The sequence below is a fragment of the Ornithodoros turicata genome, chromosome 5 (genome assembly GCF_037126465.1).
Source record: "Ornithodoros turicata isolate Travis chromosome 5, ASM3712646v1, whole genome shotgun sequence".
In the NCBI taxonomy this organism is placed as follows: Eukaryota; Metazoa; Arthropoda; class Arachnida; order Ixodida; family Argasidae; genus Ornithodoros; species Ornithodoros turicata.
In genome coordinates this window covers 73899460-73912837 of record NC_088205.1, presented here as the reverse complement: position 1 = coordinate 73912837, position 13378 = coordinate 73899460, and the positions used below count along the sequence as shown (strand labels likewise).

Here is a 13378-nt window from a genome sequence, read left to right as displayed (position 1 = left end):
TAATGTTAAGACGAGGTTTCAGGTCGAGGGGTTATTACCTAGTGTTTAAGTGCCACAGGTTTGTGGAACGTTCGGAAATTACCTTCTGGAAGCTTTCGTCATTATTGGGGGAGACTTTGGACAATTTTTAATTAAGGGAAATTTATTTTTCTCAGTTGACCTTTGCAGATTGCCAAGCGAATCTCAACTTCTTTTTAACGGAAATATGAAGTCCTCCACGGATAATCGCAGACCCAACAAAAAGTATGCACAGTAAGTCGAAAATAAAAATTCCGCCTTGGCCCCGCCTGGTTGATTTTCGCAAAGAGGCGCGCACGAAATGTGCGTCTAGAGGAGGAAGTATCCCTGCCTTCATTTGATTTGCTTTTGTGATAAGACGGTTGTCACCAGCATCAAGGTCAAAGCAGGGGAAAGAAGGGTAATACAAAAGGCGGAAAAACTGCCTCCTCTCCCCGCATCTTCCGTGTGCTCTTCTTTGCGACAATCGCGTAGGCTGGGCTAAAGTGACAATTTCACTAATTTTTTTTTTTCGACTATTTCTGTTGCGATACTGTGCATAGTTTTGTTGGGTCTGTGGTTATCCGTGGAGGACTTCAAAAGAAGAAGAAAGGGAAAAATGTTCGCTTGGCAATTTTCAAAGTTCAAGTGAAAAAATAAATTTCCCGCAGTCAAAAATCGTCCAAAGTCTTCCTCAATCGTGACAAACGTTTCCAAAATGCAATTTCCGAAAATCCCACAATCATCCGGCGAGTACGTCGCCAGTTAGGGTTTTTTTTTATCACGTTATGTGAAACACCCTGTATGCATTATCAGCCAGTGTTCCACAGGGGAGCGTGCTTCAGAATACGTTTGATCGCGTAGTGTACTTCCTTCTGGAGAGAGGTGTGGATCTGTCATACGCACGCACATACATACACACAGAGACAGACAGCATACATATACAGCGTGTTTCCGTTAAATCCCCGGGCTTGAGATACGAAGAGAGCGAGAAAAGAAAAAAAACGAGAAGTACTTTTTGCAACTTGAGTAAGAAACAGGTATTAGGTCACAAGTAGTGCCCGTTTCTTACTCAAGTAGCAAAAAGTATCGCTCGTTGTTTCTTTTACCGCTCTCTTCGCATTTCAAGCCCGGGGATTTAACGGAAACACCCGGTATACATACATACATGTATACATACAGAGACAATGATGAGGTGGGGCTGACGCCGGCTAGCAGGCTGGGCGGTGCCCCAGTGCCATTTGTAGATAGTGGAAGACGATGATTGAGATGAGGATTCGTGTGATCAAGGCAGGGTAGAGAGGCCTGTTGATAACAGGAAATCCCAAAGGTGACAGAGACCTTGGTGCATACTACTACTGCTAAAGGGCTACTGGGCCAGGTGCCCAGCACCTTGCCTACGTTAAAGGGGTGGTGGTCGATTACAGGCATTCCTCTTCCTTCATGCATACGTAGCTCACAAAGTCTTCTCAATCGAAGAGCGAAATAAAACATATGACTCACATGGTCCATGCGGGACTGTAACAATGCCATCTCGACGCACGTAGAGCTATACCAGTATACATCCAACAACGTCGAATCAATCAAGCATCGAAAACAATAGGCCAGAAGCTGCTGGGCAATAGCACGCCATCAACCAACCAGAGGCTGGTCGGGACGTTCCTTTACTCTTTCCCATAGTTGGAATAAATGGATATGAGGAAACCCTTTGAAGGGTGAACAACTGCCATACCTTTTTTTATAAAAATTCTGTAGAGGATAAAAATAGACACCCTTTTACATTACACTCTTCTTGTGATTATACTATGTGTATGCTGTTTTGTGGAACACTCTGATATGCTGTTTGCGCCGGCAAGGTTGAAAGATGTACAAAAAAAAAAAGAAAAAATGGAAAAACATGAAAACAAAAATGTAAAACACAAACGTACGAAGGCTCTTTAACATGCGAAATCCGTTTCATGGTAGACTCATCGCGAACTTTGTAGACCACTTATTTTTATTACGCATTATGTTTCAGCCGGAGCAGCAGCAGCTGTAGCAGCAGCGGCAACAAATTAAGAAAGAGAATGGAGCAGTGATGCAAGCAGAGTATTTCGCAGACGTGTACACAATGTTGTTGCAATAATGTGGACTGCGGGGATTGCTAGTATTCACGATTTCTTGGGGAGAAAACACCGACACGAGAGCTGAAAGAGAATAAGATCACACATGAGTACGAGAGGATAGAGAGGTAGCAAGCGAGCTGGTGGTATATGTAGATCCATAACTTAAAAACCCGAGGCTAGGGGACAAAAAAAAAAAAAAACGACGTCTCGGGTTTTTAAGTTATGGACACATGAATATTTTTTTAAAGAGAAAATGCACCTGTGATCTCAACAAATAAAAATATGCCCTAAACGTCCATTCGTGGCATATTTTTATTTGTAGCGCAAACACGCGGCAAATAAAAGGCATGCCGTTCACAGGACAACGTTAGGGATCAAAATCGGCGTCTCGCCGCACTTCTTTTTTGTTTTCTTTTTAATCAGCGGTGTCTCTGTAATAGGCGTATAGAAAACAGCCAAGGGCACGCTGGAAGTTCGCCCTCTCTTTCTTTCTATTTCTATTCTTTCTCTTTCTTTGTATTTGTGGTCGACCGTTAAAACTGAGCAATATTCTGTCCATTTCGTCAGCTTTTCGACTGTTTTCATACTACACTGCATCGTTTATGTGTATGCCGGGTGTTTCGACGACAACTTGAGCCCCTCGACCATAGACCATTCAGCTTGTCCAAAGTACTTAGCCCAAACCCATCTTTTCCTCTGTCTGCTTCTCATTCACATCACCATGTATATGTGGCGCTGCCTTGAAACCCTGCATCTGGTCCATCTGGTTGTTGGTTGTTCCATAGGTTCTGCTTTTGCTTCGTCTCCAGGCAGCGCCACCTATACGTGGTGATGTGAACGCGAAGCAGACAGAGGAAAAAAAAATGGCGGTCTGCGGGCGGTTTATGCCATAGGAAATGCATGGGGTGAGAATTTGCTTTGCATCTAACTTTTTTTCTACAAAGTGATAGCATTTGAAAAAAAAAAAAAAAGAAAACAAGAAAAAGAGTAAAACTTTAGGCGAATGACTATCAGTATGCAAAGTTTGAAGCGCCGGAGACGTTATCTTATATTTTTACGACTCGATCGAAATGTGTAACCTTTGCTAAATTCACCCCGTACTTGACTATCGCGTTGGTTTTGATCGACAACCGTGACACTATGTTGTGACTCACACAGTGTTTGACTCCTCTGCTTGACTGCTGCTTTTTGTTTTCTTTCACCGACGGAACTCTTCTTCTTACCACCGTCCCCTCTGTTCCTTTCTTTTTTTTTTTTTTTCTCTCTACGTAGGTGTACTGGGGTAGCCAGTCCGATTTAGTCGTGACTCACCTCCCCATTTTTTCTTCTATCTATCATCATCATCATACTTGTGACCCAACTTTCCGCATATTCGTCTTTACAGACCCGGCCTCCCGCCCCCGCTTTGAAATTCCGAAACTTTGAAGGTGCAATATAATGTGAATCATTAATTCGAAGAATATACATCACCTGAAATGTTCGCTATCGCCAGAAGCAAGCACAGGACAGCTAATAGACATATGTAACACAACTTGAACGGTTCGCAATAATCTTGTTCGCAAAGGCAAAGCGGACTCAGGAGTAATAACAGCAGGAGGACACCGGCCATGATGAGATAAATAGGTAGGTTCTCCATAGCGGGGCATTCATGGAAGTGGACTGAGCCTGAAACACACGGGCCCTAGCGGTTAGCATTTTCTTTTAGTAGGGGCGGTAAACAGCTCAGCGAACATTATTCAATTGTCATTCTCCATAAAAGAACGTCGAATATATCACATTAAAATTCTTTTGTATTTCTTCACAAAAATTTCTTTTGTATTTCTCTACAAAAGACACAATGCTATTCAAAAAGCATAATCCGCGCAACCCTCACCAATCTTTTTGGAACTCAGCTACGTTCCCATGTGTAGCGACGCTACATTCCTGGCGCTGGAGATTGGTAACATTTCGAACTCTCAGTCAATGACTTGCTCCGTTGAGACGAGCTGCGGCACGCAGGACGCGCCGGTTGTGAGAATATCGCCGTTATCTCGCGGGGCAAATTAGCGCCAAGAACATAGTGTGCACATTAAATGGAACATTGAAGTCTTCCGGTCGCTTTGTTGGAGGTTTTCAGTCCCCGCATCACTGCATCACTCCCCGATACCGCAATACACTTTTGTATAAGGGTCCCGTATTTTGACTGATTGATGGAGAGCGTCGTCAAATGGCGTACGGCTGTTCCGGACAGGACATCGTGTGGGGCATGAGCAGGAAAGAGTGCACGGCACACATATTGCGTCGCTTTGGGGGCATTATGTACTTTTTTTTTCGCCAATAATTTCTGGAAAGCGACCACCATCGGCGATGTAACCCAATGAAGAGGCGCACCTTGTGTACCATCTTAGTGTATACCTTATTGTACGTGTCATTGATATGTAAGAAGATGTCTCACCAATGATGATAATGGCTAGTGCAGGAACAGATATGATAAATGCCGTCAGCAGGATGCACCCTGTAAAGTAGTAACGGACAAGTTTTACTGACGGAGGTCCCGGTATAGTTGTCTTGCACTAGGGAGTGCGTGCAAGTCGTCGCATTAACGCCACTGCAGCGAAGGCCGGATTTCACCGAAAACGGACCAATATAAACGCCGGCAACCGTTTGATCGGATGTGATTTCTTCTCGCACTACCGTAATGATGACACAGCTGAAGCCGTACTTGGACTTTAAATCTAGGTACGAAACAATTTGACTTTCTTGAGCACTGGTGTCGTGGCGGCCATGTCATGGTGTCAGCCCTATGTCCACAGCATTTTCACCTCGCAGTGTAAGCCTTCTAGCTTTCGTGCCGCCGCGAAGAAGTTCGTGGGGGGCAACAGCGAGACGCTGATCTCAAACTGGATTCCCACCATACGTTTCTTTTTTTCTTCTTCTTTCTTTTAGGCGGTGCCACAGATACCTTTCGTCCCGCCAGCTGGACCGCTCGCGAACAACGGATGTCTCGTCCCTCTCTCCCTTTTTTCAGGGAATGTAGATTACATTAGATTAGATTACAACAACAACAAGTCAGGAATGATGATGTGGTGGGATGTTTCGCCGCTGAGGCGGCACCCTATCCCGTTGCTTGAGGGGGAGAAGATGGTGAATGGTGGTGATGATGATGGATTAGATTAGATAAGAAGTGTTAGATAATGCGTTCTACAAATAGACTGTGAAGTTGGAGAAAGCGTTCGTCCGTCGCGGTCTCCTATAAAGCGTGCTTTCACTGTGTCGGCGTGGTGCACGCCGGAGAAGCCCTCTGGCTAACTTATCGAGCAGATGTAATGCGGGGCATGGGCGTGCCTTGACGGAGCGGGGGGGGGTGCCTTTCCCTCAGCCCTCCCTGGGGTTTCAGGGACACATGTGGAATTTGCGCGATCTTTACTGTTAGGTCGTCATGATTTATACTGAGATTACGTTATTACTCATCGTCATTACTCTGAGCCAGAGGTTTTGATTGTTATTATATCCATGAGTTAAAATCTTGCAGCCAAAGAGAGGACGGAGACACAACGGTAGAAACACACAACAGCGCAACTGCAGACTCTCAACTAAAGGATTTATTGACAATACGTCAGTTAAAAGGCGCAAGAAAGTAGGACACAGATAGTGATAAAGGTGAGGATAAACTTGTTCCAACAAAAGTTAGTCTCCTGCAAGATAGTCAATCTCGACTGAATCTATCTTGCAGGAGACTAATCTAACTTTTGTTAGAGCATGTTTATCGTCACCTTTATCACTACCTGTGTCCTACTTTCTTGCGCCTTTTAACTGACGTATTGTCAATAAATCCTTTAGTTGAGAGTCTGCAGTTCCGCTGTCGTGTGTTTCTACCGTTGTGTCTCCGTCCTCTCTTTGGCTGCAAGATTTTACTCATGGCTATGTACCAACTACCCCAAATTTCTACCTTGGTGAGTTACTATATCCTTTTGTCTAGTGTATATGGGGCGCACGCTTTGCCCCCCTCCCCCTTGTAAGCTCTTTTGCCCTCGTGCCTCGCGAGGAAAAGGTGCGAAGCAGGTTTCGCCAGCTTCGCATAGAACTCTGCGATGTCAGCGCCATCTTGTCAGGACAGTGGAAACCGAAACAATGCAGTTGTGGCATGGTGGCATGTGGGAGTACTGGATGTGGAAGTGCTGCGGACTTCGAGAAGCTACTTTTCAGTAACTTTTTGCTCTCTCGTCCCACATTGTAATGTGGTGAACGGATAAACTGAACTGAATTGAATTGGATTGACTATAATCGAAACAAAGGAAATAAAAACAATTACGGTGAAATAAGAACGACCCCAGTTTACGAACGACGCTTGCGTCAGTTAACGACAGACACTCACATTGTAAAGAGAGTAACGTGCAAATTGCGGAACGGCAAGTACGTATTTTTAGAAACATACTTACATCCTACAGGTTCTGATAGACATGATGGACAGTCGCAGTCGCAGTTACAGTCTCTCGCTTCATGCCGCTGAATGCGAACGCTAGGTCCGACTTCAGTTACCCGGACATCCCTTGCTAGCTCTCTTGCCACTACCTGTCCTGGGAAAGCAAATAGATAGAGGAATCTCTATGTGTTGGTGCAAATACTGGGGACCGTTAAGTGCACTTCTAATAGGACTGGCTCGTTCCAGCTTCTATCACTATTGCTCGGTAAATAAAGACAACAACAAAGACGAACAGGCAAAGCTCATACACTATAGTGTCTGCAGGTTGCGGTCTGCTAATAAGAAAAACAAAAGGTAAAAACATTGGGCTTTATCGAAGCATTCACGCAAGAACGGTGTTAATGCGTATAATTTATAACATATCTCACTCGAACTGTGCTCTTTGTAGAAACGGAACGTTACCTGAACATAGCTCACATAGTAATAACAAGGTTTGGCTGCTTTCAGAATGTGTTCACCGTACCATCAGAGTCCACGTTTGTTGACGCCTCTTGTGGAATGACGGTCATTTGTGTTTGCTGCGTCTGCGAAAAGAAAGGTACCCGTATTTTATATATATATATATATATAATGGAAGCACAAAATAAAAATACCACCGTATTAAAACGAAACCGTGATGCTGCTTCGACTTTTGACGACCACTTCGGTCACTGAGGCAGAGCGATTCACAGTCATAGGCATCGTCGCGTGAAACCAAAGCAAACATACACGAGCGTAACGCGAGTTTTGATAAAAGCGTACCTCCAGATCCATGTAGACTTGGAGCATAAGACCGCCATACCCCCTTTGGCTTATTTGAGCACGTCCGGATGTCCTTTAGGCTACGTAATTCCGCTCAAACCTTCCAACGCTTCGTCAGTGAAGTTGTTCGAAGCCAGAGTTGTGCCTAACTCGTTACAAGTAACTCGTTACTTGGTAACGGTTACTTTTTTTGGTAACGAAGTAACGATTCAGTTACTTTTTAAAAATGGTAATAGTAACGGAATCAGTTACAAAAATTGGTAACTCGTTACTGACGTTACTCGTTCCTTTTCTTCAGCGCGATAGAGCACATTTCGGCACTCCGTGTGGCGCAATGCGTGGACCTGCGTGACTTACGACCACGTGTGACTCAAAGTATTATTGCAGTCCCTCGTTGGATGTGTTGTTGACGTGCTGAATCGTCTTAAACGAAGGCCCTTGTCTTTTCTCTTGTTTCCGTAATCTCCGACCATCACTCCTTCCCGAGGACGGGTACCAATTGTGCTATGGCCACAAAAAACGCGTTTCGACTTCTAGCCTCTTCTTGTCTTTGCTAAGCTTCTGAGAGCCCTAAATTATGACGCAGCCCCTCGTCTGTTTTCGGGAACCGTTGGTGATCGGTGGCACGAAAACCGGTGTCTTTTCTTGTGTTTTCATAACCTCCGATCACCCCCACTTCGGCAGCAGATGTCATCACACGAAAGGGAACGAAGATCACTGATGTAAATTTCGAGTATCAGCTTCTTGTAAAGTGCAATTTCTCATTAATAATGAGTTGAAGGCAAGTGATGGCATGTTTGTTGGTAACGAAAAAGTAACTCGTTACCTGTGAGTAATGAGAACTCGTTACTTTTGTATGTTGGTAACGAGTAACGTATTTAGTTACTTTTTTCTGAAGTAACGGGAAACGGTATTTAGTTCCTATTTTTTGGTAACGGGCACAAGTATGTTCGAAGCCTGGTCTTTGTTGTTGCCTACATCGACGACATCTTGGTCTTTAGCTCGTCGCCTGAGTCGGACGTCGCGTGAGCAGAATTTCGGACAGTTTTTTCACAGGCCTCGGGAGTGTGGCCTTGTCGTCGATGAACTGCCTTTTCGGCTTGCTTGAGCTCTGGTTTCTCGGCCACCACGTGTCCTTAGACCGTATCTGACCTCCCGAGCAAAAAGTCGAGGTATTCAAGGAATCTCCACGCCCAATAGACAATCCTTCAGGCTCCGACGATCCTTTGGGCTGGCGAACTTTCATTGCAGGTTTATCGCCAAGTGCGCGGCTATCATTCAGCTCGTCATTGACCAGCTTAGCTCAAGCCCAAAGCCACTCGTCCAATGGTCTGAAACAGCTGAAGCCGCTTTCGCCATCATCAAGTAGGCGCTTGCGGACGCCGCCATGTTCTTCCACCCATGTACTTCCACCCTTGATTCGTAGTAGATTAGCATGACTGCTTCTTCAGCGTTCGCCCCAGTGATAAAGGTCGTCCACGCAGAATCCACGCTGTAGGTTGTGAGTGCTCAGTATGTAGACGAAATACGCGAGCCACATCATCTTCACAGATGCCAACATACGCGATAACCAGGATTTCACTCCTCCTGGCGGAAGGACGGGAACCACCTTCTGTAGCTTTGAGATAGCAAGAAACAGAAAGACATGTTATCCGACTCCTAACCCAGCACTCCAATCATCAGCTCATCAGAAAACTGTATGGAAAATCGCTGTAAAAGTAAGGCTGCATAGACAGTACGGAAACTCAAAGGAAATCTGCCTAAGAAAAGGGTTCACACTCTTCATCAAGAACAGCAGCTTTTTTATCCTACCGCACCCGGAAGTACACACAGAAATTCCTGGAATCAATAATAAATCAGAAACGGGCGCCTCCGTGCTCAAGACACTGTCCCTAGTATACCTTCAGGACACCTTCTCATCAAGAACGGTCATCTATACAGATGGTTCCTGTACAGAAGACAGATCCGCAAGTGCTTTTATCATTGAAACCATGCGGAAGGAATACAGGCTCTCACATGGCACCTCATCTACCGCTGCTATTCAAAGCACTATGCCATATAAAAAAAAATCTAACCCGAAAACTTGGCTCATCTGCACAGATTCAAAGCCCTCCTGAGAAGCCACCATCACAAAAAGTGATTTGAATTATATGGTGGACAAAATCCTCATCACCCTTACCGATGCCATACTGTCAGGTTAAAGAGTAACACTGCAGTGGATTCCATCCCACTGTAGTATATCAGGGAATGAAGCAGCAGACAAAACAGCCAAGGAAGCTCTAAGCAAGACCAAGCTCAGCGCCATACCTTTCTCGAAAGCTGACTCCAAAGCCTATCTAAGGAAAACGACGATCCTAAAATCCAGAGAACTATGGAAGGCATCCCTCCTACCTACTGATTATCTCTCTTTCATCGATCCCAATTTGATAGCTATCGTCCCAAGAAGCCTGGAGAGACCACTGCAGACACCCATCCACAGAATCCGCTTAGGTCAGCTTTATTCGCGGACAACACTCTACAGAATGAAACTCATATCAACTTCGTTATGCCGCACATGCAACACTCCGGAAGACACGCTTCACATAATCATGCAGTGTCCATTTTACGAAGCTCACAGAGAACGTCTTCAGGCTGTGCTTGATAAGCTTGACTACCGACCTTGCAGCTTCTGCAAACTATCTGGTTACTGGCGCTGCAAACAGCAACAAGTGAAAATAACGAAAGCCCTCTGCGCATTTTTAAAAGACAGCCGGTATCGTCAACCGCTATTAAGCCGTTCTCACGCTGATGTGAAAATGAGAGAGTGAAGGAAACAGTGGGCGCTCATGTCAGAGCGTCGCACGTTCAAGACACGTCTTCACACTTACGCTGAAGCTTAAAGGATATGGAGCTGCAGGTGCCCACCAGGGAGACCACATAGCTCCAGACATCATCCAGTTAGAAGAAGAAGAAGAGCATACGCGAAGTAAGCATATGTACGCATATATCTCCGCCATGTCTGAGTTCTGGCGATGCTCACTGCTGGACAAAAAAGTAGAGAAACTCCGACTTAACATAACAAAATAACAAGGTTTACTCAGACGTAACAAAAACCGTGGCCCCCTTCCCGAACAATACTCCCATCTCCTTAAATAGCGACCGGCTGTGTAATCTCTCATTCAGTTTGGCACTGATGGTGTCCGTCGCATGACGGACGAAACGTCTGAGTAAACCTTTTTTGTCCAGTTATGTCGTCTCCCGGCTTTTGGAATATTTTTGCATGCTCACTGCGTTGTTCTGGCAACGGTGATGAGCTGCGATCACCACCGCCGAGAACGCACAGGTCACGACAAAAGTTTATGGAACACCGGAGTGGTGTATATAGTCATCTGAGCGATACCGTTGCTGCAAACAGGAGCAGATGGACTTGCAAACAGGTGACTGGGTACTCCATGCACCCATAAGTAGTGCACCCATGCACCCATCAGTAAGTGTGTCCACTCCTGTTCGCTGCTAGGGTGTCGCTCCGATCAAGAAATACGTCGCTCTACTGTTCCGTAAACTTTTGTCGGGATGTGTACGAGGCACTTCGCAGTGATCGTTCAACACTGGCTGTCATTCCTTGATTCCGTCGTGTCTCCGGAAACTCTGCTATCAATGGTTGCACGACGTTGCGCAATGAGCAAAATTACAGGAAAGTATAGGCCTCGTGTTCCGTTCTCGTGCGTTGCAAATAGCTGTATCGGGCTGCAGTTGGGGTCTGTTCAAAGCCGCATACATAGAGCTTGGTAAAGCTCTGTTGTCCGCTTTGTCCAGGCTTTGTCCAAGCTTTGCCACCCGCTTCAAAGAAACAGGGCGACTGGCTTTCGGAATCATTATAGTGAACACCTTTCGACATACTAAAACTCCCTAGATCTGTCCTCATATCAGTAGCGACAACCTGAGCAGGTGCAAAGTATATCGGTTCGTGGGGGCTTCCCAACCTCCAACAACAAACGCTCTTTCTTGTGGCATTGCCTCTTGCGGCCCTTATCATTTGCAAGGTGTCCAAGGTTCCGGGGATTAAACCCCTCCGAAATCGTGCCTTTAGCATTCCATTTGAGAGAGGGAAAGCGAGGATGAAAACCCTCCTCCACCATCTAAAGTTCCCGTAGAACTCCTCCGGAAATATTTTTTCTGGCTACGTTACTGCCACAAGGTTCTGAAAACATTACCCCCTATAGGGGTAACGCTTATAGCCGTAAGGCGTAAACAGTATTCCTTGAGGGAAGTATAAGATTCCTGTAACTTGAAGAGCTCACCACCCAGGGACATGCACTTTATATGCAAAGCAGTCATTTTTTCTTTCTTTTTTTGGCAAAAGTGTGATGTCTTTACGATTCATGAAAAAGGAAAAAAATAAAACATCGTAACGCGAGGGCAGTAGCTACAGGAAAGTCAGTGAACAGTCGAACACTAAATCTTGACGTGGGTGGTGGTGGTGGTAATGAAAGGGGTCGTCGTTGTCGGCCTCGCGGAGGTGGGAGACGACACCATCTGAATCTTGACACATTGCACATGCGCATAATCTCGACCACACAGCAGCTGGGTTCAGCCGCATCAGCGCCAGATCTCGTAGCGCAATTCCATTGTCACTAGTGCGTGTGCTTGCACAGATATTTTCGTTTTCCATCGAATTTTCCCCCAATTTCTCTAAGCTCGCGCACATAAGTAAGCGGTAACGTTGTCAGGGATGTCAACCGAGACAGCGCCACAGAACTATGGACGCGATAATGATTGTTTTTGTTTCTACAGTACATGGATTTACAACATGCTCACAGACATAAAGGAAAACGAGTGAAGGATATATAAAACAAAAGGAATACCTGGTCTGCAGCCAGCTGTGCACTTTCCGACGCCATTTCAACGGAGAACCACTGGAGTACATTCAACAATTCGTCGACAGTTAAAGCAACGACGTCGGCGCCACAGATTTCATGAGCCGTTAACCCTTCACTTACCGCGTGAAACTAGCCAAACAAAAACAACGACAGTGCTTACGGCTCTCCGGACGACTACAGCTGAACGGAGTCGCCTGGGAAAGAAGGAAAGAATATCAACGGACGTATGAGAGAAAGTGTAGCTGAGTGACGTCAAAACTGCGGAAGAGTCCAATGACAATACATCCCATATGGCGAATTCGACAGATCGACCTGGAGAAAGCACATAAATCGGCTACAGAGCACCAAAGTCAGACACGGAGGGACCAAATCCGAATCCACCACCGAAAACCAATCGCGCTCGAGACAAGAACTTGACGGAAGTCCCACTCACATCCGGAAAACTAGTCTGCCCGACACTTCCGGTGGCTCGGTGTCGGAGATGGGGAAGTCACACAATCCTTCGTTGGAGCTCCAGCCTATATTCGAGCTTTCTCAGGGGAGGCAGGAATATATATATACATATATATGTTTGTAACCCAAACGTCGCCATGCCAGTACTGGACAGCTGTTTCGGCCTTGTTGGGCCTCATCAACAGGACGCAGGCAGGCAACGTTTGAGTGGATGGCGTCAGAAGGTCACGTAACACGTGATTCCTCCCGTCAGGGTGGGATAACTCACTCACTGAAAGCCCAGTGCAAAGCCAGTGAAGTGTACAAGGAAAAAAAAATAGCCGGGGCTCTTTGGCTGCACGTATAGCATATGTTTGTAACCCAAACGTCGCCATGCCAGTACTGGACAGCTGTTTCGGCCTTGTTGGGCCTCAACAACAATACGCAGGCAAGCAACGTTTGAGTGGATGGCGTCAGAAGGTCACGTAACACGTGATCCCTCCCGTCAGGTGAGATGTCACCCTGATGGGAGTGACATTTTTGGGCACCATAGGATTTGGAACATCATTGTGAATGGGCTCATTATTTCATTGCCCAACTCACCGTTAGCAATGGTGTAGAATATCGCCCTCTGGCGATGAAACTCCCCATTCTTCATCCTGAAAATAGGGTTGTTGTTCTTGTCGTTTGACGCGTGGAAGTTAACCGTCATAAAGTTTGCAATGTTTGTGCTGCCGAGCGTGCATATGAAACACTTTCGCCAGTGTATTCTGTTTACTGTG

General features: G+C 45.8%; 1 protein-coding gene across 4 annotated transcripts; it reads right to left on the bottom strand.

Annotated features, from left to right (window-relative positions):
• Positions 1 to 1972: 1972 nt before the first annotated feature.
• LOC135394776 (uncharacterized) lies at positions 1973 to 12539 on the bottom strand. 4 transcript variants are annotated; one of them, XM_064625748.1, is made up of 7 exons: positions 12285 to 12539; positions 12150 to 12200; positions 7028 to 7088; positions 6521 to 6658; positions 4537 to 4596; positions 3573 to 3767; positions 1973 to 2183 (listed from the first exon to the last, which is right to left on the bottom strand). In XM_064625748.1, the coding sequence occupies exons 2-7, from the start codon at positions 12183 to 12185 to the stop codon at positions 2011 to 2013; spliced, it is 663 nt and encodes a 220-aa protein (XP_064481818.1). In that variant the 5' UTR covers positions 12186 to 12200; positions 12285 to 12539; the 3' UTR covers positions 1973 to 2010. The 4 variants fall into 4 exon arrangements, with proteins under 4 accessions (XP_064481818.1, XP_064481817.1, XP_064481820.1 ...); XM_064625747.1 differs by having other exon boundaries at positions 12150 to 12539; XM_064625750.1 differs by lacking the exon at positions 12150 to 12200 and having other exon boundaries at positions 12325 to 12539.
• Positions 12540 to 13378: the final 839 nt, after the last annotated feature.

Excerpts from the sequence above, each read along its gene's own strand:
- LOC135394776 (XM_064625747.1), bottom strand. The coding sequence starts at position 12,185 with ATGGCGTCGGAAAGTGCACAGCTGGCTGCAGACCAG. Across the intron at positions 6,659-7,027 it reads AACAAACGTGGACTCTGATG|GACAGGTAGTGGCAAGAGAG; the intron begins GTACGGTGAACA and ends TTGCTTTCCCAG. Across the intron at positions 4,597-6,520 it reads TCTATCAGAACCTGTAGGAT|GGTGCATCCTGCTGACGGCA; the intron begins GTAAGTATGTTT and ends ACTACTTTACAG.